This window comes from Podarcis cretensis (genome assembly GCF_951804945.1).
Source record: "Podarcis cretensis genome assembly, chromosome: 7".
Lineage (NCBI taxonomy): Eukaryota > Metazoa > Chordata > Lepidosauria > Squamata > Lacertidae > Podarcis > Podarcis cretensis.
Window position 1 is genome coordinate 73,297,763 of NC_137176.1, and position 27,743 is coordinate 73,325,505.

Sequence of the window (27,743 nt, forward strand, 5' to 3'; positions counted from 1 at the left end):
AACTTCTTCAAACAAAGTTCACAATAAATCTGACACCCCATAAAGCAACTGCTTCCATTAGCACCCTACGGTTGCTCTGGCCAAAACCCTGCAACTAGATACCTCCCCACTTGTCTGCTGCCCAGCCGAGTCTGACTCCATATGAGGTGCTCAGAAATTCCATCTTATACACACATCGCTCAATAGGTCACACTAAGTTATCAAGAAAACAGCATATTGCTTCTTCCCCCAAGTTATTTTGCTTGGAATGCAGCTGAGGCTTGAATTATCAGAAACAACAAAATTCAGGCACTTTTTTTTAAAAAAAAAAAGTTTACAAGGGGGAAGAACTTTCTGAAATTCCAGTAAATCAGTGAAATGTAGGAGCTACATGTCACTGTCATTTCAAACGACATCTAGACAGTGTAAAAGAATAAACAAAACTTGCTAGGTCGCATGCCATATACTCTACTCGAAAAAACATACACACATCAGAAAATTGCACAAATCCAGAACCCAAAAGAGTTAAATAGCCTAATTTAAAATATGCACATTTTGCTCATTTGCATATACTCACTATTTTCAGTTGTTTTAAAATGTTTTTAATATTGTGTTTTAACTGCCCTGAGACCTTAGAGTGAGGGATGGGGAATGATAACAATAATAATACATTATTCCGCTTCTGCCAGTGACGAAGGAGGACAATAAGCCACACATTGGAAAGAAGCCACATTTCCTAACTCCTGAAAATAAGGCTTAATCAGGTATCACCCAATACCTTTAAAGCCTATAGGCTGCATTCATGAGAACTAGAATTTCATATTATTAAAACTAAAAAATAAATAAATTAAGAACGTATTTGCAGGACAACCAATTCAGTGGTTTTTGCACACAGACTGCTATTAAACTAAAGCTGTTATAAGGACCCACTTCATTAATCTCTGATGATTATTTATTTCCTTCTCTAGCATAAAATATGCCTACACTGGCAGTTGTGGGATGTTTGTGTGGCTGTGTAATTCACATGGACAATTCTGCCCTGTTATTTCCACATCAGGGGGAAGCCTCCAAGCTAAGAGTTCTAGACAGCCTAACCAGTATGACAGCACCTCAGAGGTCTGGACGTCTGTAGGGGTGTCACAAATGGGCCGCCATCTGATAAACTAGTGAAATAGTGTTTAAAAGTGAACACGACTCTTGGCAGCTTTTGCTTAAAGAAATTAATTTCTCCAGAACGGATGTAATTCCTAAGCACATGTTACAGATGGAGACGCAATCCCTACTCCAAGCAAGGAACCGCAGTGCACACCGTGCTCCTTTTGAAGAGCTTACCAATAGTGTGAGGCGAAAAGATGAAGCTAATTTGACAACTCAAGCGATGTCACATGCAATAAAAAAGTATCTATTGATGGGCTCGTTTCTTTGCGTGCTCACTCACACACACACACACACACACCGGATCAAGTACAGCCGTGTTAAGAATAAATACTTCAATATGGATTAGTATCTGGCTGCCATTCAGAATTTTTAAATGTTCGTCAACTGCATAATTGCCCAGAGACGGCTCTAACTCGTGCTCTGGTCATTTGCAAGGATTTTTCTTTAAAAATCATTAAAAACAGATAATTCCAGAAGCAACCCACAGATCACACGATACTTTGAGGGGCTTCTAAAAGACAACACACAAGGGAATCTGTCTAGTCAAGGGAATTTGTGCAGTCCAACCTAAAGAAACTTGTCCAATTTCTTGTGTATATTGTGGGAAGGTTGGGCGTGGGTGAGATATGAACCATGTGAGAATCAAGCAGAACGAGGGCAGATTGTGCACCCATTGTCCAACCCCCAAAGTTAGGCTTAAGCAAGTTACATGTTAGCAGCTGCTTGCTTTGTATATATCACGTCTTCTCAATAAAACCCTGTGCTTTGTGAGGGTTTGACTTCATTTTATCTGGGGACCTCTACATTGCCCTGCGTTAAAAATGGATCTTCAAACAGGACTTCTCAGATGCAAGTGGGTTAGGAATACCAGCCATTCAAAGAAAGACTGTGTCTTCTGAATAAGTGTGACCTTTTTTAAAGTCAACTGTCCCAGTCAACAGTTCTTTCAGCCAACCAACCAGGGGGCGGAGAAAGGCTACAAGTGCTCGCTTGAAGAGGTTGTGTATCTTATTAAGATGCTAAAGAGCTTTTCTTCTTCTGCATGATGTGCCATGAAATTGATTAATTAACGTGGATCCATTATTGAGAATTCATTCATGCAGCAGTCATTACCTGATCTCTGCTTACATAGACTTAGGATAGATTATCCAATTAATGGGGGATTGCAAGCGAGGAGAAATGGGGCAGGGATTGTTGCGCCGTAAAATCTTAGTCCCTCCCATCCTCATACAGAAGATATGATCTAACTATTAGCTATGCTTGGTTTTTCCTTATAAGAACATGTTTACCTTCGCATAGTTGTCAAGCAAAAAAAAAAAAGCCTAAGAGAAACCCTATAGGAAAACTTTATATACCATGCTTTAAATTTACCTTATAATGCCATTGCACATAACATTATATGCTAGCTTTCCCACTGACCAATTTGATAATTTCCTCTAGATTTTCCAAATAAGGTAGACAGCATCCTTTGCATTCAGTAGAGCAGGGAACCTGTGGCCCTGCAGATATTGCTGGACTACAAATCCCATCAGCACCAGGCAGTACGGCCCAAGGCCAGGGATGATTGTGGAGTTGCAGCCCAACAAACAACATCTGGAGAATAACTAGGTTGGGGAAAGCTGCTATATGGGGAAAGAGGTGAGCATCTGTTAGTAACAGAACCCCTCCTTGTTCAAGTGGTTAAACATGATGTGTGGCTCTTCAGTTAGGAGGGACAGAACCAGCTCTTGTTAGCATATGGGCTGATTAAGGTGGGCAATTCTGTCCACTAGTCATCTGAGACCAGCTCTGTATTTGTCCTGTGATTATGCCCATATAATTATGGAACTGGCTAGTCCTTTTTTTGGCACAAACACACTCTCTTCGAGCCCTTCTCAAAAAGTCTTACCTTAAGCCTGGCAGGGACTATTTACAGACTCTGAGGGCAGGTCAAAATACAGGTTTTTATGAAGGGTGTGCATGTCTTCGTTTCTGAAACTGGGCACACATTTACTCGGGGCCATAGGAGCTGAATGTGCTCATGGAATTAGTGGGATTCTGCGGTCATGCAAGGACAACAATTTCTGTACTCTGATTGTTAGACTGCTGTGAACTCAGTAGCTCACCTCGTTCAATGCTGATGAGACTTTAGGTGGGGATTAGGATGGGTAAAGGAAGATTTGTATGAGTTGGGGTAAGGGCTGAAATTCCCTGCCCATTTTTGAGGGACCCAAGGGACGGTCTTTCAAAACTTCTGATACCACAACCAACAATGGAGGTTTATCATACCTTCAGCTCTTTGAAAGGACTCATCAGCTGTTGCCAGCTAAAACGAAACAGGATCCCCAATGCGAATGTCATAAATAAGTTTTGATTGGATTAGAGGACAACGCAACTAGATAAGATCAAAATAGCTGTGAAATTAGCACACACGCGGTCTATTGTCTGCTGTCCCTTTCTGTGATACTCAAACGTGCCCAGCCTTGAGGGTTGCTGATTATAAAGCAAAATGGGAGGTGGGCGTATTGTCTTTACAACAATGGGAGATTAGAAAGCAGCAAATGCTCCTCTAACCAAGATTGAGAAATTAGGAAAACTGGATTGCTGAACTAATTGCGGGGAAAAGAAAGAAAACGTGTGAGAGATTGCAACATTAGCTCTCCCCAGGCATTTATAATGCAACTTAAAGCAAACACATGAGAGAGGAGTGAGCCAGCTTGGTCGCATTGCTTTCACAAAGAGGCAGGTATCCTCACAGAGGCTCCCTGCAGAGTTTACAACCCTGGAAAAAAATTAGCTCTAAAAATCAGTTCTAAAACTTTCCAGGTCTTTTCCCTTCATTACTGCACCTGCGCTGCTTCAGCCAAAAACTAATGTGCTTTTCACCTGAGAGGGTGGAGAAGGGTGAATTACACCCTTATTGAGGACCTCTGTGTATTTTGCTTAATGTGGGCACAGAACTAACATATTTAAACCAATTCGCACATGCAGCTCTTCAGTTCAAAAGGAATCCTGCTTTGAGGAAGGGAGCAGAACAATAGCCATTGCTTTGTTGTTACACAACCGCTACTGACCTGTGTGTAACATCTAGCCTAATCCTACCCAGCCATTTTGTTTCAGCTGCAATGGCAACCAATAAGTTTCAAGGTTCATGTCAAGTTTCTGGTGTTTAATAATAATTCCCTTCAGTCCCTGGCTCCCATATATCTCAGGTCTCTTCATCTATTTGTCTCCAATGTGTTCTTAGACATATAGAGGGAAGAGCGCCCCACAACATCTCTGTCCCTGCTGGCTGTGCCTCAGACTTCTTTGCTCTGAGCAAAAGGTTTGCATGTTCAGAATACGCCACACTATGAGGAGCACTGTGTAGACTGTTTTCCTAGATCCCCAAACAGGGCCTGCATCTTTTTACAATTCCTGGATGTCAGCATCCAGTTTTCCCTCTCAGAACCTGCTCCAAGCTCCACTTCCATTAGAGTTGACATATGTCCAGAATTTCCCGGACATACCTGGAATACTGCAGTCAGAAGCAGTGTCCAGGCATAAATTGGCTAAATGTCTGGGAAAATCTGGATATATGGCGACCCATGTTGGCAGTGTCGTTTTTGGCAATTTCCCTTAAAAATAGCTCAAAAACTTTTGTGTCCGGATTCTCACTTTTTGAAATATGGCAACCCTAACTTCCATGCAAGAGGAATGACATGACAAAGAGAAGGACTTTCACATCAATTGTCCCGAGGCTTAAGAATAAATTCCCTTCTCAAAATCATCCCTTTTATTGGTCTTCTGCAGGTGATTCAAGACACATCTTTTCTGATTGGTCTTTTCTTAAGCTGGTTAATTTTATTTGTTCTTAACTAGTTCTTTAGATTGTTGAGTTTGTTTTGCTTTGTTGACCTATCTTTATAACTCTCAAGGCTGTGCACTAAGACAGATAAAACAAGCAGACTTCAGTAATAAATATATGAAGGCGAGAGGCCCGGTCCACCCTGCGCACACACCCCAATACTTGGGACCTTAGAACACAAAAAGCTTTGAAGACAGAAGAATTACATAAACTGGGCACTGCGAGGAATGGAGTTACCCCAAAACAGATGGCTGTTCTTAAGATATCTCACCAGCATGTTCAAGTTGATTCTTTCACCTAAAAAATGGACGGCTCCACTCCAGGTCACACAGAATCATCTGTTGGCAAAGCAACCAGAGTTTTGAGCTAGCCTTACACCTAAAAAAGCTGAGATTTCTCGTAACAGCAAGAGCAAAGATATTAACAAGCCTAGGCTATTAATCCTGTTAAAGTGTTTTCTTCCCAAGGAAAATCCGATTCTGGATGATATCCAAAACCCATCAGTTTGGAACGACTTGGAGTAGTTGAAAAAGCATTTAGGTAATACCCACTTTTCTTTTCTTTTTTAAATCAACAACATTTAATAGTTCCCCTAAGCTATTTGATGACTGAGAAAGTGATAACATTTTAAAATGTTACCTGCTCTTCCCGCAGTAGTATTTTAATTTTATGCATTAGGCTCATATTTGCTTTACTCTGTTATTTTATTTTATTTTTGGCATAAGACCCCAAAGATGGAAAGGAAAAGACACATTAATGATCCACCATATCAAAAGACCTGCTCAGAGGACTAGAACTTTTCTCATTTATCCATATTTTTGCAATCCCATCTGCCTCAGCTGCAGTCCCATTATAACAATTGTGAGGAATAGGTCCAGGCTAAAAACTGGCTGCACATTTCCTTCAAGCTGAGCTGCAGTGATGTCACAGAACATCTACAAACATTCCAACTACTGAGAGGTAAAGGCCAGCCACATGCTATAAAAGTAAAACAATCTAAAATGCCAACATTCATACAAATGAAGCCACTGTAAGAGGAGCACGAAGCTGGAGTGCTGCATGCTGTCGGAATCAGGAGGTTAAATGCTATGCTAGATACGTTAGGTACTCGAAAAGTTTCGTAAGCAAGATATCCTTCCAACTGACTGCCATGTATCATCCTTATCTCTTTAGCTTGAGTGGTTACTATACTCAAGAACTGTCACATGCTGGTTTCTGGCTCAGAACATTAATCTCCCCGGTGTGATATACAAACAAGACTAGGTGTCCTCATGCCGAGTGGATAATGAATACCCAGTGTTAAACAGTAGCAGTGCAAGATCAGGAGCACCATTTGCCTCAGTTTGTAAAAACTGAGATCAAGAAGAAAAAGAACAGGACATCCTACCACTTGTCTGCCTCCAAGGTCCCCCAAAACTTTGCTTCTCATTCTGAAGTTGCAGTTAAAACAAATTAATCTGATGGGTTTCGTTTCTTAGCTGGCAGTTCTGCTGTGTCTTCTGTTTATGAAATTAGTGGAAGTTTTTATTTCATTCCAGAGTTCCAGGGCATTAACTTTGGTTTTACTGCTGCTACGACTGTCATGCTGCAACTGTGGTGGATATTTAGAAAAGCGCTCCAAAATTTGAGGCAATTCGTGGTGTCCTCCTCACCTTCCAGAGAGCTCCAAGTCACTGTCCCAAATAGCATTCATTTCTCCTTGTAAACTCATTACTGGCCTCCCCTGTCTTCAGGCTCAGGAAAACTTGCTGTGAATATTTATCCCATCTGCCCTTCTGTTTCCATCATTTGGGAGTCATGAATATATTTGGCATAATTGCCATTAGAATAATATGGTCTTATAACACAGGGATGGACACTCATTCTGTTTCCAGGCCATTTCAGTTTTTGCATGAGTTCATTCACTTCATCATTTGAACTTATTTAAATACATATTTTGTCTCATTGCATCCACTTCTTTATTTATTATACCCTAAGATACATACATTTTGTTTATTTAGAAGCATTGCTAAACCACTTAATATTTGACAAATCTTTAAGCAATACACAAATAATACAACAACAACAACAACAACAACAACAACAACAACAGAATACTATAATAAAGAGAGAAATGCAACATAAAAGTACAGTAAAAGAGTGCATAATATAAAAACAAGACTTCAAGGATGACAGAATCCAATCTTGGAGGCTCAGAGAAAGTCTGGGCAAAAAAGATATGTCTCTACAAGATGTTCAATGCTATTCATGCATGATGCTTTACATGGCACAGGGAAGGGTATTTTACAATGCAGGAGCAATGGCAGAAAATGCCTATTTGGGGGGTCACTGCCCTGTAGTGTGCAGTGCCATGAGTAAAATTTCCCCAGATGATTTCATTGATCTTCCATGTCTATACAATTAACCTAGTCTTAAGTTGTCCAAGGATGTGGGTGGCGCTGTGGGTTAAACCACAGAGCCTAGGACGTTGCTCGGTCCCTGCTCCTGCCAACCTAGCAGTTCGAAAGCACGTCAAAGTGCAAGTAGATAAATAGGTACCACTCCGGCAGGAAGGTAAATGGTGTTTCCGTGCGCTGCTCTGGTTCGCCAGAAGTGGCTTAGTCATGCTGGCTACATGACCTGGAAGCTGGACGCCGGCTCCCTCGGCCAGTAAAGTGAGATGAGCGCCGCAACCGCAGTCGGTCACGACTGGACCTAATGGTCAGGGGTCCCTTTACCTTTACTTTAAGTTGTTCAGGGGTTTATATGATGGTAAAAAGACCTTTAACAAAGCCCTGTAGCTGATCGGGCTTTTGTACTCTTTCTGAGCTGACAATTGAAGCGCAATATTCAGAAAGTGTGAAATCCAAAGGTTTCCTGAATTAGTCCAGGAGGCGCAAACTATTTGTTGTTGAAAGTTGCTTTGAATTACCTTCAGCAAAGAATAGAAAAGTGGCTCACAAGTTTTAAAAATATTATTATTATTTGCTTACAGATGCGGACCGAACAAAATTAATTCCCACAAAGCCAAACAGCTAATTCAGAGCCAAGAGAAGAGGCAGAAGGTTTGCATTGTAATCCTTACTGTGGACTCCTCAAAATGACCCATCAGGAAATCTAACAACCGACAACTGCATTCTAGTGCAATCTTTTAAGATGCTGCACTCAACATGACCACAGGAAAAAACCAATGATAACACGAAGTTCTCTTGCCCTTGCAGCTGTCTTTCTCCTTCATAAAAGAGAAAGAGGTACTGCAAGGGGTCGTTCTTATAAAGCCACATGGGTATATGGATACACAGTAAGCATGGATGCAAAAGCATAAAACTGTCACTGAAAATCCTGAAAAAAAACCTGTCACTGAAATCCTTCTATGGCCATCAATTGCACATTAAGGCAGAACACAAAAATAGTAAAATGAAATGTCAACAAACCAAACAGAAATAGAAAGCATATGGCAAAGGCACACACACTTGACCCTGCCCCACCAAAAATGTCCTCGCTTCCTGATCTCAGTTTAATCCATCACAATCTACTACTGTCTTTGGTTACATAATGTAAGATTTATCCCACGTGTTGATGAGAGTGTATAGACTAAGAACATTAGGAAGGGGTCATTTTTTAATAGATTTTTATGCAGAATAGAGCTATCCAAGTCACAGAATATGACTTCCCTTACTACTTGCTGCATTTACTCCCTACTTAACAAGACTGATCAGACACTGTCCCATAGCAGGAGGCTAAAGTGAACACGCCAACAGACAAACTGTAATTAATTTCATTTTTCCCACATAAGAGAACAACAAAAAAAGGCACAATCTATCTCTAATCACATTTGAACCAGGCAGTATTATGACGGTAGAAACACATTGTCCCTACTTCACCTGTACATTAATAAGCTTGATCTAACTTCTTAGGCCACAATCCAGTGCCCTGTCCTGGCTCCCACCCCAAAACACACAAGCAAAGACTCTCACTTGTAGGAAATAAAAAAGATCTTTATTCAGGCAAGAAGTGGTATAGGCTCAGCAACAGACACAGGGCCCAGGAGCCACATCTCAGTTCAAGGTGGAAGTTCAGAACCAGTGGAAGCAACAAAGATGTCCCAACAAATTTCCCCACCCTGTTTGCCAAGCTTTCAAAGTCCAGCTGCGGCGCACTCACTCGCCTTGTTCACCTTGTGGGAATGTTGGGATAGAAAAAGCATGCTCTATAGGGATGGGATGGGCTGCTCCTATCTGTGAAGCCAGCGCCTGGTTCTCAGCAACAAGCTTGCACCCTACTTTTTGGATTCCTGTTCAGTCACTGCCTTCTGCCTCCTTGACTGCTCAAAGGCTTCCTGAGCCTTCACTGAGGCCCTTCACTTTGCAGGAAGAGCAGGGGTATGCAGAGAACTGGTCATCCCTGGTCCCCCTCCTGAAGTGGCTGAAGTTGCGGTGGAGATTCCTCCCTCCTCCAACCCAGGTTTCCCACCATTCAGGCCTTCTTGGGTTTCTACCTCCTCCTGTGTCACAGTCTACCAATTCCAACAGCATCATGGGGCTCATTATGACTGTAACCCACTGCTCTTCAGGTTTTTTGGACTCCAACTCCCATCAGTCCCAGCCAGCGTGGCCACGTTGTAGCCCCAAACATCTGCAGACCACCAGGTCTGGGGGAGGTTGCTTATTCACACACTTACCTGGTATTGAACAAAATGGAGTTTCTTTATGAGAAGAGATGTAGAGGTTGGCTGTCTTGAACTGCTCATGGTTTCAAAACTGACTGTTACCTGATGTTGCTGCAAAACAACATTCTATACAGGATCTCATAAACATGTTCTATATATATATATATATATATATATATATATATATATATATATACACACACAGTCACAGGCTGTGCTTCAGCACTTGTGTGCTAACAGAACGAGGTGGTGTGTAAGTTGGACGGTTCCTCCGGGTTTTTGAAAAACAAGAGACAGTGTTCTATCTATCTTAGTTAAACAAGCACGGCTTGAGTCAGGAAAAGAGCTCATAAAAACTTTTTGGCATCTGGCACGCTTACCTCCCGGACAGTGCCTCAGGGCCATTTTACATCTTCTGGACTCTGCAATGGTTGGGCATGGTATTGTGTCTTTTGCTGGCTTTTTCACAATTTGCCTCGTCCGCGTTTCCAAGCCCCACTTAAATCCACAGGTCTTGTTATTTCTGCTGCACGTCCCCCATTCACTCCAAGGGCCCACTTCACAGCCTTCTGAGGAAACCAACATACACAACACAGAGGCTAGTTAACATCTTCTTGTCATTGCTGCTCCAAAATACATGTCAATGAGGGGCAGAGGGTGGGGGTGGCAGAGAGGATGAAGAAATTCAAAAATTCATAAGTGGCAGATTTTACTGTTCAGTGTCTGATGGCTTTATTAGAGGAAATTTCCACAGGCTGGCCTTATTTAATCCCACTAACTCGAAGAGCTAGTTCACAAACAAGCCCTGAAATGTGTTGTGGGAAGGCAATGCAATTTCTAGTCTACCATGAATTCTCCACACCTCCTTCTCTCCCCATCTTACAGTTATCTTCATTTTCCTTCCAGTTACTTTTGAGGGGTGTTCCAATAATTTTAAATCAGATCTGGGGAACTGTTGCTGGGTTATAACCAGTGCTATTTTTCTAGAAAAAGAGGTGTTAGAACTTACCATGAACACTTCCCTCATTCTCTTAGAATGGCAAAGGTGAGAGGTGCGAGAACTGAATTCTGGAGAGTATTGGCTGAAAAAAAGCCCTGGTTATAACTCCCATCATCCCTGATCATTGGCATTGCTAGTTGGGACTGACTGATGGCGGTTGGATTCTAACATCGTCTGGAGGGCCACAGACTCACTGCCCCAATTTAAATAGTGGAAATCTCAGGTCTCTTCTCTGTTTGTTTTGTTTTTCTGGTTGAACAATAGGTTTAGATCAGAACACAGGAACGTAAGAAGACATCCAGAAGGATTATAGCAAGGCAACATTCATATCAATCATACATTTAAAGCTCTATGATACTTTAAGCTGCCCAGAGTGGCTGGGGTAACCCAGTCAGACTGGGAGGGGGTATAAATAATAAAATTATTATTATACTTTAAGTAGTCATGGCTTCCACCATTGCATTCTGGGAGATGTAGCTTGTTAAGGCTTATCAGAGTGGTAACAGGATCCATATTTCCCTTTCAGAGCTATGGAAAGATGGGTTCCCTACCAACTCCAAGCAGCCGTAACAAACTAGGCTGGGCACAGAAATCTTTCGCTTGTTCTTTTTTAGCATTAGGTTTCAGTCTGATTTGCAGACACGAGTCACCAAGCCACATTAGGCGTAGTTTAAAAAAAAGAAAAATGAGAAAGACCATTTCACGGCAACCTATGCCTCTCCCTTTTATTAAGATGCAAAGAAAAATCAAAGCGACTCAACTCAGGAGTGCTTCAGAGTATCCTTACTTGGAGAAAAGCCATCAGGTTTCAGAAACAGAGATTTCCCTAGGACCCATTATTTCTAGATTTATTAACGGTAAGAAGATGAATTGCATTGCTCTAACGTTATTATAGCACATTAGCTGTTTCCATCTAACTTATGTACCAAACACTCGCCAAGGTTTTTATGCAGTGAGGTAATGTGTGAACTTGTAAACCTATCTCGATGTCCAGAAAGGTTTAGACCATAAGCATGATAATTATTCTAAGTGTTCAAACAGAAACAAAAAGGCAAGTATGAGACAACCACATAATCACTAACGTTTCATGGTTGAAAATGTGGACATTAATTTTATTATTCTAACACTCCAATTATCACTGCCTTAGAATTCCCATCATTTGCTGCTGGTAGTGGTTGGGAGGGGGAATGCACAAGAGAAAGAAGTGGAACTGCATGCCGTAGAGGGGGAAGAGGAAAGGATACAATTTTTGAGAGCAGACAGTATTTTTCTCTGCTTGTTTTTGCCAGTTTGCATTTCTTAGTGCAGAAAGTATTGATCTGATGTGTAGAGATCTTTCCTATTCTAATTAATTAAAGAGGCTTCTGGAAGCTTCTTTGTGTGAGGGATACAAGTAAAAGGTTCGTGATGTTTGAGTTATTCCTCCAGAGAAGCTGAGTACAGCTGGTTTAAACTGGTTCTCTTATCTCTTTCTGTCAAGGTCATGCAGACTATAAAAGTAAGGCCAGAAGAAGCCTGGGTTTCACTTTCTCTTTCTGTCTCTCTTCCTTCTGGTGTGGTGTTGTGCATATAGTGTTAAAGCTTAGTCTTAGAGGTTATTGTAAGTTTAAGTTAAGTCTGCTGCAACTGGATTTCTTATGGACAGAGCCAATCCTGAATGTATTGGATTTGTAACCATTATGCTCATTTGCCTTCAGTAGCAGTAAAGTTCTACTGGATGAAATAAAATTGCCTTTGGTCTATTTTTTGGGAATCCTGCAAAGTGCTCAAATTTTCACTCTGCTAACTATACATTGGAATCTACTCTGGATCAATATTGAGCAGAATTTCATGACAATTTTATGTTCTGTTAACCAGAAATGGCTCACTGGGTGGCATGAATATATGTATATAAGAAGAGCTGGCTGGATGAGGCCAATGGCCCATCTAGTTCAGCTTCCTGTTCTTACAGTGGCCAGCCTGTGGGAAACCCATAAACAGGATCTGAGCACAAGAGCGCTCTTGGTTTTAAAAGGACATTCCAAAAAACAGAAACACTGACTTCTTGGGAACAGGTACCGGAACATCAGGACTGTTACTAGTAAATAGAGAAAGTTGGATTGTATACAAGTGGGTGGCACAACCTAATCAGGCAAAGTGGAAAATAATTTCAGAAACCATTCTGAATCAGTGAGAAGGATCAGAAAGAGGTAATATAGAAGAGATGTTCAATAAGCACTCACCCACACATTCCATGGTCTCCTCTAAAGGTGCAAAGCCGTCAGGACATTCTCCAAAGCAGCGACCCCGGTAGAGATAAAACCCTGGCTTGCACTTTGTGCAAAAATCTCGACTGAAGCAAGAATCACAGTTCTCTATTCTGCATCCTAAGAGGTTGGAATAACAAATTTATTTATTTATTTCAGGTTTGCAAATTCATTGAGTGATGCGGCAGCAAAGAACACAGCAGGACTCAACCATTTAAGAAGAATGGGTTCAGAGCTTACTCTTAAGAACCAAAGAAAAGCCCTGTTGGATCAGGCCAGTGGTCCACCTAGTCCAGCACCCTGTATTCACAGAGCTCAACCAGATGTGCTTGGGAAGCCCACAAACAGGTCCTGAGTGCAACAGCGTAGCTGTTTTCATCTAGGCTTTTTAAATATATATGTATCTTGAGCAGTTTTGTGGGAAGCTGTGAAATTGTATAAGTAACCAGCACATTAGATGTCAATGAGCTCCTGCTTCTTGACCCATCACACCAACCCACAAAAAACAAATGTGAAAAGGGGGTATTATCTCATCCATTGTGTTGTGAACTGCCCTGAGATCTATGGGTGAAGGGCGGCATACAAATTCAATTAATTACATTATTAACTACTCAATCATTAATTGATTTGCAGAAGATTTTAGCTAGTGACAAAGAGCAGCATGAGAGAGCATGATGAATTCTGCTACCTATAAGTAATTTGCTTTCAAATATGCACATTAAATGGGTCTTGGCATTCTGATGAGATGTGAATGGGTGGTCCTGTATCGCACAGCAGAAATGCTGGAAGGAAAGCTATCACTATATAACTGCTGCCTCGCATCCAAGAGATGCAACCATCTACAAGGTCAAGTATCAGTTGTTGATTCAAATATTGGGGGCGGGGCGGGATGTCTCATTCAAGTGAATCCCCCCCCCCCTTTTATAGATGGAAATCTTCCATTTAAAATATTAGGGCCTCTGCTATACAAAAAGGCTGCATGTTGTTACCTGTATCTTTGACTCAGTCTTGGGGAGTTTTGTCCCCAACACCTTCCTGTTTTAAATTGAATGGAGAATACACATGGTGTTTCCTTATGTGAAACCTTAACTTTCCATTTCTTGGCCACAGATCATAGCTAGATAGTCTGTGATACATTTCTTGTGTTTGCCTTTTCTGGCAGCCACTCTCTTATGTTTGGTAGATTCCACGCCACTGGAATGTTTATCATCACATTTTGAGAAAGGCTGGCTATTCTTCATATAGCAAGCACCCAAACCAAGTTTTCTATGGCCAGCAAGTTCTGCAGACAAGTGAATCTGAATGCTAGGACTTTGATTACTTATATTTCAGTTCCATTAACATGCACTGAATGCATATATTTAGCCTTAGGTATAGGGATGTAAAGAAAGGGAAAAGAAAACACTACAGGCAACATCACACTTATGGATCATATGTGTCATATCCTTGTTAGAATGCAGGGATTAAACCATAGTTGCCCTGTTATGATGCAACAGGAAACTATGGTTTAAACATAACAATTTATGTCTTAATACCAAGGTAGTCTCTAAGAGGTTTATAAAATTATTATGATCTCAGTGACAACACCAGACAGGCAAGGCAAGAGCATGCAGTTTGTTCTTTGGCCAACAACCCATGGCTTATTGGCCTCTGACTCTTACATAAAAAATGAGCCACAGATTATTACTGAAATCCTATACATGCCAGCTGAAATTTAGGTCCCACCAAGTTCAATGAGACTTTCTCCTGTTTACGTAGGTACTGCATTTAAGCCTAAAAAGGAGGTGTGCACATACACACTCAAGTTAACTAACAAACATGAGAACACGTCTGCACAACATATTTCAGTTTGCAATGAATTCCAGTTTTCAAAAAGCTGTTAAGGCCCCGTGAGTTTTATGGACATGGCACAGTGTACAAATCTAGAATGGTCACAACCATGCTTTTAAAAAACGTTATCTTATTGGGGAAATGGTATAACACGCAATAGATAGACCCAAAATGGCACATGCTTGCTAGGCCAACATTGGCACTTGCAATCCTTGTTAACTCAGAAAACTGTGGGAGGTTTGCGCTGATAAAATTTGGGGTGGTACACTGGCGTATGGTTCTTCCCCACCATTAAAAACGTAGCATGGGGTAGTGGTATAATCAATCCAAAAGCCACCGTTCCATAATGCAACAGGCCAAATAGAAGCATGAGAATTATAATCAGGGAGACTAATGCAATAATTCCCACATCTAAATGCACTCATAGTTTATCTCTGGGTTGTGTGAAGAAATAGACTCATTCTGTGTCCTGAATGACACTCCCACCTATTCAGCTGTATTGGACGGCTGTGGATTCTGGTAATATGAGGAAGGAAGAAAAAACCTTCTTTTCATCAATTTTTCCAATGCCATGCATAATATTATAGACTCCTACTATGTCCACCCTTAGTTGCTCCCCCCCCCCCCCAAATCTAAAAAGCCTCAAAGAGTGTAGCTTTTCCTCATAGGGGATTTGTCCCACCCTCCTGATTATTTTGGTTACATTTTAGTGCGTTTTCCCCAGTATCCTTTTTGAGATGTGGCCATCAGAATTGGACACTGCATTCCAAGTGTGGTCGCACCATAGATTTGTATCGAAGCATTGCTATGTTGGCAGGTTTATTTCCCAATGATCCCTTAGCATGAGATTTGCCTTTCTCACAGCCGCCACACACTGTGTTGACATTTTCATTGAGCTCAATATCTCTTCTTCGGTCACTCGCTCACCGCCGCCAAATATTTCTTATGAAAGTTGGTTTATAATGCTTTTTGTTTCTACCCAGAGTGGTTTCTGAGGCAGCATATAGTGAAACGTGTGAGAGGAGGCAGCTTTCCCCCTTTTTCTCTGCATTTATTTATTCTATTAAAGAGAATTTATATGCCTCTTAATCAGGCAAAACCTTTAAGCAGTTTGCATACATCCAAATTACTGATTAAAATCAGTCGTTAAAAAACAAGTTTGCCTTTACAAATTCCAAAATGAAACAACAGTTCTAAAAATATATGTTATAAAATAAAATTGCATGTTGAAGTTCATGTCAGATTTCCCATGTCTGGGTTGCCTTGCTTAAGCCAAATATATTTTTAGTAGGCACTGAAAATGGTGCAGTGAAGGCACGATCAATGAGCAAGGAGTTCCAAAGTGTAGCAGGTGTTGCCACACTGAAGGAGCTATTTCTTGCAAGTGCAAAGCAAACATGGCATGAAGACCTTCACCTGATGCTCCAGATCAGCAGTTCTCAACCTATGAGTCCCCAGATGTTGTTGGACTACAACTCCCATCATCCCTGAGCTCTGGTCTTGCTAGCTAGGGATGATGGGAGTTGTAGTCCATCAACATCTGGGGACCCACAGGTTGAGAACCGCTGCTCCAGAGGCTCCTCCAACTCTCTGGAACAAATGTGGAGGAATGCAAGGCAAATAAAGTTGGCAAAAATTGCCTCTCCTCTTCTGTTAATGGAGGTGTGAGTTGGACACAAAAGGAAACAACTGGAACCATCCCATGCCAAAAAGAGGGTTTTCAACACTGTTCATGCAGCTCTTGTTCTGCTTACATATGTACATTTATTAATGCATAATAAATTGCTATTCTACAGATATGTAAGGGGTGCTGCTGAAAGTGTCGGTTTTCTCCTTCTGCCTCTCTTTGCTGCCAGGGGAGCAATAACGATTAATTTTGTTGTTATTCCTGGATCAGGACACTCCACCAATGTACAGAGCCATAATCTGAAGTTATTTCCTTTGCTGCGTCACTGTTTTTCTAATAGGCTCAAAACTTTAGCCTGAGGCCATCTCCTGACTCCTGTGAGTCGTGCTGAACGTTAGCGTTGTGCATTTAACAGACCCAGAAGGGGTGTTCTCAAGTTATAGGCAACAGCAGTCCAATCTGTGCACACAAGGCGTTGAGCTGCACAGTGAAATGTTCAGTGCTGGCACAATCTATGTACCTGAACTGTTCCAAGCCAACAAGTGTACACAAAAGTTCACACAAATTCTTGCACATGCGTATAAAACTGTTTGTGTTCAGTGTAACCTGCGAACAACCCTATTGTCCAGCAGTGACTGGTGCCCCTTGGGACTGGTGGGGCCGAAAATAGAGAAACCAACAATAACTGGAGCCAGAGCCATGGATTAGCAGAGTCAACTAATTCTAATTTTGTCCTCATTCTTTCCCTGCTGAGTTCTGTAAGTGGGAAAACAGTTCAAGAGGAGGAAACTGTGCAGGCAGTGGATTGGTTGCAAGCAAGAATGCAGGCAGGTAAGTGTTAACGGGGACAGATGGACGTTGGTGGAGCAGTGCTGCATTTACCCAAATGAAGAAGCCTCTACTGCTCTCCATGGAACAACCAGATTTGGCAGGACCACTAAAACCACACACATCTAGGCCTGGTAAAAAGATTTGCTCATAACCCACAGAAGGTCTGGCTCCATGCATACTAATTCACCACAGGTGAAGGAGGGATAAAGAGGAAATGGAACCACTGCAAAAGAGACCAAAGCCTGAATCATAATCATAATATTTTTATTATTTATATCCAGCACATCTGGCTGGGTTTGTCCAGCCACTCTAGGCGGCTTACAGCATATCTAAAAACATAAAACATCAAGTGTTAAAAAAAATCTCCCAAAACAGGGCTGCCTTCAGATGTCTTCTAAAAGTTGTGTAATTCTTTATCTCCTTGACATCTGAAGGGAGGGCGTTCCTCGGGGAGGGCACCACTACTGAGAAGGCCCTCTGCCTGGTTCCCTGTAACTTCACTTCTCACAGTGAGGGAACCAGCAGAAGACCCTCAGAGGACAACCTCAGTGTCTGGGCTAAGCAATGGGGGTGGAGGTGCTCCTTCAGGTATACTGGGCTGAGGCCATTTTGGGCTTTAAATGTCAGCACTAACACTTTGAATTGTGCTCAGTAACCTTCTGGGAGCCAGTGAAGATCCTTAAGGACCGGTGTTATACGACGGCCACTTCCAATCACCAGTCTAGCTGTCACATTCTGGATTAGTTGTAGTTTTTGGGTCACCTTCAAAGGTAGCCCCACGTAGAGCGCATTGCAGTAGTCCAAGCGGGAGATAACCAGTGCATGCACCATTCTGGCAAAACAGTCTGCAGGCAGGTAGGGTATGAGTACCAGATGGAGCTGGTAGAGAGTTGCCCTGGACACAGAATTGACCTGCACCTCCACAGCCCAGGAGGAAGGAGTCCAAATTGACTCCCAGGTTGTGTACCTGATCTTTCAGGGGCACAGTTACCTCCTTCAGGACCAGAGAGTCACACACACACACACGGTCCCTGTCCCCCAAGAACAGTATTTCTGTTTTGTCAGGACTCAAGCTCAATCTGTTACCTGCCATCCATCTGCCAACCGCCTCTACTCACACAGGACCTTGACCCCCCTCATTGGTTCTGATTTGAAGGAGAGGTAAAACTGGGTATTTTCCAGCCTAAGTCCCCCGATGATCTCCGAGCAACTTCATGTAGATGTTAAAAAGCATGGGGGAGAGGACAGAGCCCTGAGGCACCCCACAAGTGAGAGTCCAGGGGGCACAGCCCCAGAGGAAGGAGCAGAACCACTGCATAACAGTGCCCGCTCTAGACAGTCCAGAAGGATGTCATGGTCAATGGTCTCAAAGGCCGCTGAGAGATCCAGCAAAACTAGGAAACAGCTTTCACCCTTGTCCCTAGCTCACTGGAGATCATTGACCAGCACAACCAAGACAGTTTTCAGTCCAACGATGAGGCCTGAATCTCAATTGGAAGCGGTCCAAATGGTCCACATCCTTCAGGCATGCCTGGAGTTGTTCCAGGTTACCTACAACAACCATACTCGCTAGAACAATCAGTATGTGTTAAAACACACACACACACACACACACACACACACACATAGGTATGGAAGTTGTCAGGTTGACCACAGCCACTCCTTAAGTATCTTATGTATCCCCATAACAGGTCTGAGGTATGGACTGAAATAATTTTTGACCGGGGGCAGCCCTACGATGAGGCAGAGTGAGGCAGCTGCCTCAGGTGGTGAATGCTGAGGTGTGGGGAGTGGACAGAGCTGTGAGCACCATGGGGTCCACCCTGCAGTCCCTACACTAGCCTGCTGGCCTCAAGTACAGTGGACAACACTGTCCCTTTCACCAGTATTGTGGCAAGAGTCAACTACCGGTCAAATTGGCTTTTGTATGCGCCTTGGGAGAGGGCGCCATCTTTTCCTTTGCCTCAGGCAGCAAAATGTCTTGAGCCGGCCCTGCATTTTACTATGTCCAAGAAAGAGCCCCTCTCTATCAGACCTACCATAGTGTTGGTTCAAACCTCCTGTGACACGCGGACCAAAACCCAAAGAATTCCTGTTGCCTTGGAGACCATGTGGTGCCCTTCATATATTACTGGACTCCAACTCCCTTCAGGCCTAGCCAGCATGGGCAACAATCAGGGATGAGGAGGAGCTGTAACAGTATCTGGTGGGTACCACGCTGGCTACCCCTACTTTAGAGGGTGATTAGTTTTCTTCCATCTGGCGAAAATAAATAAATAAATCCATGTATGCAACTTTAGAGATGAAATTACATGGCACACTGTAACCAGGAAAAAAACCAACTCTAAACAGTCTTGCAAATTTGAGATGCCTAGCTCATAGCTAGTGAAGAAAATTAGATTTGAAAATGCACCTTTTTTTCATAATTTTAGAGCTGCTGCGTTGAGCTGCGTGGCATTCACAGTGTTGTGTTTGGCAAGAGTGGCACTTTTCAATCCATGTTAACATTTCCCCTAAGATACACAGGTTCAGGCACTTTTCTATTGCAAATGCAAAAATGTTCCAGAAATAAGAAAAGGTCGAAGATTTCTTCTGCTCAAAGATATTCAGAGTGCAAGCGTTTTACACCAAACTCTCCTAAGAACCCCTCCTGTAAAAACCAGTAGGGATTTTGAATGCAGCCAAAGCTATTTTTAAACTGCAAAAACAATGTCAGAGCAACAGACAAAAAAATGTTCGGAGTCAGAAAGGGCATCCAACATCAGGGAAGAAGAATTTCATATTTATTTGTGTATTTTGAAAATGTATGAAAGATAGTAGGGCAGGGTCTTAATAACTTGCAGGATCATACTGAATAACACAGAAAAACACAGCAAAAACAGGGCCACCGATATCAGAGCTAAAAAAGCAAGATGGTGAGCTGGTTTGGGCACATAATATTAAACCATAGTTAAGTGCTTGTGAATGAGCTGCAGTGGCTCATATGCTGGTAAACTCCCCCTTCAGGGTGACCATAAGGACATTTTGGGAAGCTTCCACAGGTTTTGATTGCTTGCCATACCATCTGAATCCATACAAACTGTGGTTGATCTTAACTGTGGTTAGTAAAATCCAACCAACTTCAAGCCATGGTTTATGAAGCCAGCCATTAATCATAGTTAAGGTCAATCACTGCTTACGGTTCAGCTGACTTTCTAAATGGCAGTTAATCTAAAACGAAAGCAGAACCTTCTATCTCCCCCTTTGCAGCTGTGCCAGAGCTTGCTAAAGCTCATGTTCATGCTAAGTAGCAATGAAATGCAAAGTGGCAATTGCCAAGTGGAAAAGAAAACCAGAATACTGAGCCTTGCATGACCCTCTTACAAGCTAGAGTGTCCTAGAGGAGGACATAGCTGGAACCCGGAACAGGATCCTGTTTGGAAGTGAGAATACAATGCAACATTGAGGGATAATTCCCGCTTGCATGTCCTACCACTGAGCTTTGACTCCTCCCCACCAACACAACTTTTAAGACGAAGCTAGAGAGGCATTTGCCAGAAGTACTTTGCAAGGAAGAGATAGTAACTGGGTTATCTCATCCAACACGCAGCGCAGTGGAAGTGAAGAGAATCGCATCACCTGCACTGACCAGATTGAGAGAATCTGTGGCCCTCAAGACTCCAGCTCACATCAGCCTCATCCAATGGTCGTGGATGATGCAAACTGAAGTCCAACAACATCTGGAGGTCCATCACTGAACTAGCTAAATCAGGAAAGCATGGTTAACTCCTTCCCATCTTCAAAGGTCCCCCCAACCTTCATTGACTGCGGGGCCAGCTCACAGCAGGGGCTCATATATCTCTCCAGCCCCAATGCCACTGCTGCAGATAGCCAGGGCACCAATATTGCAGCTGTTGGTCAACAGGAGTCAGGTGACACAAATAGGATTACAGTGGTACCTCTGGATACGAATGGGATCCCCGTTCGCATCCTGAGGTGAATGCAACCCGCATCTGCGCGTGCGCAGGTCGCCGCTTCCGCACATGACATCATTTTGACCGTCTGTGCATGTGCGAGCAGCGAAACCCAGAAGTAACGTATTCTGTTACTTCCAGGTCACCGCAGAGCGCAACCCGAAAGCACTCAACCTGGAGCAACTTCAACCCAAGGTATGACTGTACAAGTAAAGGGTTCAACACAGTGCATTACTATGCTTCAGTATATCCTGACTCATCTACTGTCAGATCTTTCATTACTGCTTAATGGCCCTCCAGCTGTTTTGGAACTACAATTCCCACCATCCCTGGTCGCTGGTCCTGTTAGCTAAGAATGACGGAAGTTGTAGTCCAAAAACAGCTGGAGGGCCAAGTTTGGCCACCACTGGCTTAAAGACAGAAAGGAACTTGAGGGCTGAGACAGCTGGAATGAAGGAAAAAAATAAGTATAACAAATCAAATGATAATGATAATGATAATGATGATTGTATTTATACCCTGGCCATCTGGCTGGGTTGCTCCAAAATATGGAATATTCAGGAGGAAACAGACAAAAGCTTAATGTGAGAATTAAAATTCATTCATTTTTTTCTTAGGATGCATGGTTTAATTGCACTATACTACTGATTATATTAGATTTAGGGATGAAACAGGAAAACACACAGAGAAATACTGAAGTGTATTATTGCTTCATTAATAATACAAAGCATAATGTTGCTGTTATTGTATGAGGTCACATTATTTGGATTTAAAAGACAAAACAAAACAATCAGTACAATTCCTAAAAATAAATAAAGGGTGGTACTTAACTATGTTTTACTGAGAGCAGACACATTGAAATTAGTGGGCCTACTTTGATCATGCTTATCAGTTTCACTGAGTATACCCTGAGTAAGACACACCTGAATGGAGTCATGCATTTCACTCCCATGTCTCAAACATGATGGCAAGATTTATGAGTGCAGCAGTACCTCAGGTTAAGTACTTAATTCGTTCTGGAGGTCCGTTCTTAACCTGAAACTGTTATTAACCTGAAGCACCACTTTAGCTAATGGGGCCTCCCGTTGCCACCACGCCGTTGCTGCGCGATTTCTGTTCTCATCCTGAAGCAAAGTTCTTAACCCAAGCTACTATTTCTGGGTTAGTGGAGTCTGTAACCTGAAGCATCTGTAACCTGAAGCGTCTGTAACCCAAGGTACCACTGTATACAAATCCAAGCAGTCTCGTACCCTGAGATTTCAAAAGAGGTTATTATCCAGTACATTTATCCAAAGGCAGTTTCATAGACATAAAGGGTTTGTTTGCATATAATGCTAAACTGTGGCATAGCCAGCATTGTTCTGTGCACACAACTTAGGGAAACTTGTATCCAAACTTATTCTGCTGGTGTGAGAGCTTGACTACTTTGTGCTCTGAAATCAAAACATGAAAACTTCCAAGAATTTCAATAGTTTTGTGAGAAGTTATCCTAAAGTGAATGAAACTAGGCAGAGCTTTACCTGGAAACTTTCGCACCGAAGAAAAAGGACTGGAGCTAGGTTGCAATAATAAGTACACTTATAAGTACACATAAGGCCCGCTGGACACAACTGGATTTACTTCGGAGTCATGAACAAAATTACCCGAGTTCAAGTCCCACTGCCGCGCATGGGGAATTGTGGAGAACTGCAGGACTATCTTGGAAGCGACAAAAGGGCATTTCAAGTTAAGCAAGAAGTTCCAGAAAGAGAATTTAATTCATCATGTCAAACTGACATTTCAAAAAATGAGCGCATACTCAGCACCAGAACCAAGATAAATAAAACGGTAACATAAATCATGAGTTCAGAACACAAAACAGTGCAAGCTCCCATTGAAATTAAACAGGAGTTGCCCAACATCAGAGCTCAATGCACAGAACAGATAGCAGGTGTATCTCTTCTGCTCAGAGAGATGGGGAGAACCAGTGGCATTTCTTTCTGGAGGGATGCAGGGGGACGCATACCCCTAAACATTTTGTGAATCTTTGTACTTCTGTCCATTTACTGTATTTTTTCCCCCCAAATTGAACTATAAAATGGTGATTTTCTTGAGTCAAAATGAGAGTATCCCTAAACATTTTTTTAGAACAAAAGCACTGGGAAGAACAGATTCTGATCTCAAAAATATACAGTGGTACCTCGGGTTACCTACACTTCAGGTTACATACACTACAGGTTACAGACTCCACTAGCCCAGAAATATTACTTCAGGTTAAGAACTTTGCTTCAGGATGAGAACAAAAATCATGCAGCGGCAGCACAGCGGCAGCAGGAGGCCCCATTAGCTAAAGTGGTGCTTCAGGTTAAGAACGGACCTCCGGAACGAATTAAGTACGTAACCAGAGGTACCACTGTATGAACACTTACAAACAATTGTAAGTGTACCAAGCAAGAGGTTTGTTTCAGATAATTACCTCCCCCCCCCCATCAGCAGGGAACCTGTGGCCCTCAGTGTTGCTGGACTCCAATTCCCATCAGCCCCAGACAGCATGGCCAGTGGTCAGGGATGATGGGAGCTGTAGTCCAACAACATTGGAAGGGACACAGGTTTATGACCTAAGGGAAGAAAGAAGTTCCAATGGATAATAAATTTACAGACGATTGAGGCACTTGGAATTGCTTGGGAATTCTAAGAAATGGGAGGGGAACCAATGCACTTTTGACATCAGTGGTTCAAGACGGGACAGTTTTGAAAGGTTCAATCTACCAACTTGATTCAAAATAGCATCTGATAGCATCCAAACACCAGATGAAAAACTGTTCCTTGATCTCAGGAACCATCATGTAAAATGAATGCCTGGCGTGTTCTGGTCCATGGGGTCACGAAGAGTCGGACATGACTAAACAACAACAAATCTTTAGAGGTGTCCAAAGCACAGCGTCCAGACAACTGGAGATTCTTTTAGGAAGGAATGCCTACAATGTATTGGAGTTGTCTACAAAAGTATCATCTTATGTCCTCCACCCTCACCAATAACTTAGTTTTGAAATTACAGATTTTTAAAAAAGAAACATGAAAGGAAACTCACTTGAACATCTGTTCATGTCTGGGGCTCGCAGACCGTAGTACCCTGGCGGGCAGGAATTCAAGCATTCCCCATATTGCCTCATTCCTTCTCTTCGGAGAAAGAAGAACAACTTATGCTGACATCTGATGCATCCATTGTCCTTTGAGCAAGACAAACAGCCTTTGCAAATTGGATTTGGTCCATAGTTGGCTGTGGAATTAAAAAAGAAGACGACAACAACAGTATTAGAACCCAAAAATAAGCATGTGGCAATATTTATCTTCCCTTTAAAAGCCTGCATAGAGGAAAAACAACAACTGAAGGAGAGGGCAGGGAACTTCAGCAGACATGATAGCAAAGTGGGCACTTCCAATTTGCTTTGGAAGTGAAAGCTCCATTCTCTCCCCCCCCCCACGCCATGTGGTATAGTTTAACAAGCCAAAAATTATTACTATACGTGCATAATACTAAATGAAGTTGGAGAGCAACTTAAGCAGTCAGTGGACAGTGGTGGTCTTCTTGTGTACAAATGGTAACAGCAACAATAAGGATTAGGTTCAAAGGAGGAAAGTGGTTTTTACTTCAGCATAAGCCCACCTTTTCCCTCACTGCGGCATCTGCAGTCTAAATTTGAGATCAGTTAATCTGTCATAATATGGTGTAGCACTAAATTAATCTCTTGTTGCACTTGCAGAATGTTGCTGAGCACAGAAAAGCACAAGTTTTAAACTCCACCATCCGCTCTTGTGCTAGTGGACAGAGAACAGTGGATTTAATTTGAAAATTAAAACTAAGAGAACATTCTTTCCTTTTGTGATATTTTTAAAAGAATGTGTAATTAAAAAAAAAGAATCTAACTGTTCTTTTCTAGTTAGAAGATGGCCAAAAATAAAAATCTACACCTGTGAAACTAGCATTCCCCGTTGATTTCAGTGGGGCGTAACTTAAGTCTGGATCCAACCCACTGTTACGTATTCAGGAGGAAAACAAGCAAAAAATGGAGGGCTGAAAGTGGCTCCACATGGAAGCAGACGAATTCCTGTAGGCCAGGTCTATCACTGGCTATTAGTCATGATGGAAATATGGAACCTTCATAACCAAAGGCAGATTGCCACTAAATACCAGTTGCTGGGGAGGTAGGAGCAGAAAAGGACTATGACTTTCCAACTATGTTTCTGGGCCATAAACATGCCAGTTTAGATCTTGTTTTTGAGAGTTTCCTACCACCAATTTCACTTCTATATCCCAGCTTCTTGGTAGCCCTCCAAGGAATCTTTATCTTATGATGGGACTTTGGATCAGCCAGGGTCTTGAAAGGAGAATCCTTTAAGTCTTAAAAGTTTAAGATGTGCGCCAAGAAGACAACCAGATTAATCCATACAAGGTTTATTAAGTGAAATTCTAGCATAAATAGATCAGTGGAAATTAAAGCCGGCATTAGATAAGACTAATGAGCAAAGACAGAAGCTGCAAAAATAAAGGCTTATGGATTACTGGCTTCTAATGCTTATTTAACAGCAGACCGCATGTAGCTCTTCTGTGGCTCTTGCGCATTTTGAACATTACTTAATGCAGCTTGGAAAGCATTGCCTGTTAAGGGCCTGAAGACAAGACAACCGCTTGCTTAATGGGCATGTGCTGTGGCAGGATGAGAGAACCCACAGCCTGGAGCTGATATTCCAATTCTCTGTAGCCATAAAGATTCTCCCCAGGCCTCTGTACTCTCCTTGAACATTTGGCCTGTCTTTCTCTTGCACTATCTTCTCTCTGAGCCCCCCCCCCCCAAAATCAAGTGGTATATAAATTTTATGAAATAAAATAAACAAACGTACCCATCTCTGTAACAGAGCGTACACTACTTTTTTAACATCTGAACTGTTGTGCACACAGGTATACATACAGACTGTACACTTGTTGAATGTTGCATGTGAATGCTTTTATGAGTGCACAGCTTAGCTACTTGTGTACACAGATGGAACATAATGGAACACCTCTAAGGAAGTGTCACTTTGTAAACTAGGAAGGGGGGAAATGGAGACTGTTTTGATTCCCAGGGGCTGATGGGTTTTAAAACCTTTCTTCCACGTCCCACCTTGTACCTATCTTCACTTAACACTTTCAACTGGGAACTTGAAGGACAACCCATTGCAAAAGAAAGACAGGCCAAATCAGTTTCCTGACAACAAACCCATTCTTAAAAACCTTTCCTCTATCCTCATTTTTAACACAGAACTGTATTTACCCGATTATTCATGGCTATCGGTAGAGCATGGGTAAATAAGTAGTATGATTGTTCTTATGAGTATAAAATTAGTAACAAGTCATTGTGCTTCATATAAATGCATTCAAAATATCACTGTATTTGTCCATACACAATCTATGTCTTAAAGCAATCTCTTTGTATGTTGCAGGAGTAGTCAAGCCTTCTATCCATAGTACAAAGGGGGGCATGGTATTATCTTTCCAATGAATCAGTATCAGTCCTCAAGCAGAAGTAAGAGAGTTAAGAAACAGAAGAGGATGCTGAACTAGATAGACCTTTGGCTATCATGTTTTTATAGCATCCTACAGGAAGGCATGGATACACAGGAACATTCCTGCAGGGAGTTGAAGATCACACTGGGCCATTTGTTGCAGACAGCATGTGTGTTTCCTGAGGGAATCCCTGCATTTCTTGGGTGGTTGGAAACATTGGGTCTCAATGTTCGAGACATTTAAGTGTTCAGAAATGCACTAGCTGTCACTACAACTAAGTTTAATTGCACACATGTGTGCCTAGGGGAGATACACAAAGATTCGTCTCCAAAGTATACGTCCAGATCAGGCTTCCTCAACCTTGGCCCTCCAGATGTTTTGAGACCACAATTCCCATCATCCCTGACCACCGGTTCTGCTAGCTAGGGATCATGGGAGTTGTAGGCCAAAACATCTGGAGGGCCAAGTTTGAGGAAGCCTGGTCCAGATCAAGAGAAGTAATAGCACCACTCTATTCTGCCTTGGTCAGGCCACACCTGGAATACTGTGTCAAATTCTGGGCACCACCATTTAAGAAGGATGTTGGAACGTGTGCAGGAATGTGTGCAGAGCTAGAACGTGTGCAGAGGAAGGCAACCAAGATGATCAAGGGTCTGGAAACCAAGCCTTACGAGGAACTGAAGAAGCTGGGTATGTTTAGCCTCCAAAAGAGGAGACTGAGACAAGATAGAATAGCCATCTTCAAATATATCAAGGGCTGTCGCATGGAAGAGGAAGCATGCTTGTTTTCTCCAGCTCTGGAGGGTAAGACTTAGACCAATGGTTTCAGGTCACAAGAAAGGAGATTCCAACTAAGCATTCAGAAAGCCTTTCTGACAGTAAGAGCTATTTGGCAGTGGAAGAGACTCCCACAAGAGGTGATGAACTCTCCTTCCTTGAAGGTTTTCAAGCAGAGGTTGGATGGCCTTCTGTCATGGATACTTTAGCTGGGATTCCTGTATTGCAGGGGGTTGGAGTAGATGACCCCAGGGGTCCCTTCCAACTCTAAGATTCTATAATTCTATATACATGGAACTATATCCTGGTTGGCATTACCAATAACTATTGGCCTTTGCCTATTT

At 42.3% G+C, this 27,743-nt stretch overlaps 1 protein-coding gene across 3 annotated transcripts in view; it reads right to left on the reverse strand.

Annotated features, from left to right (window-relative positions):
- The window catches only part of RSPO2 (R-spondin 2), a 108,475-nt gene that overhangs the window by 21,690 nt on the left and 59,042 nt on the right, over nt 1-27,743 (reverse strand). For all 3 annotated transcript variants that reach the window (XM_079984526.1, XM_079984525.1, XM_079984527.1), the window contains exons 3-5: nt 24,169-24,357; nt 12,834-12,977; nt 9,992-10,180 (exon numbers count right to left, since the gene is read on the reverse strand). In XM_079984526.1, coding sequence (XP_079840652.1) covers nt 9,992-10,180; nt 12,834-12,977; nt 24,169-24,357 — 522 coding nt within the window. The remainder of the gene's footprint in view (nt 1-9,991; nt 10,181-12,833; nt 12,978-24,168; nt 24,358-27,743) is intronic.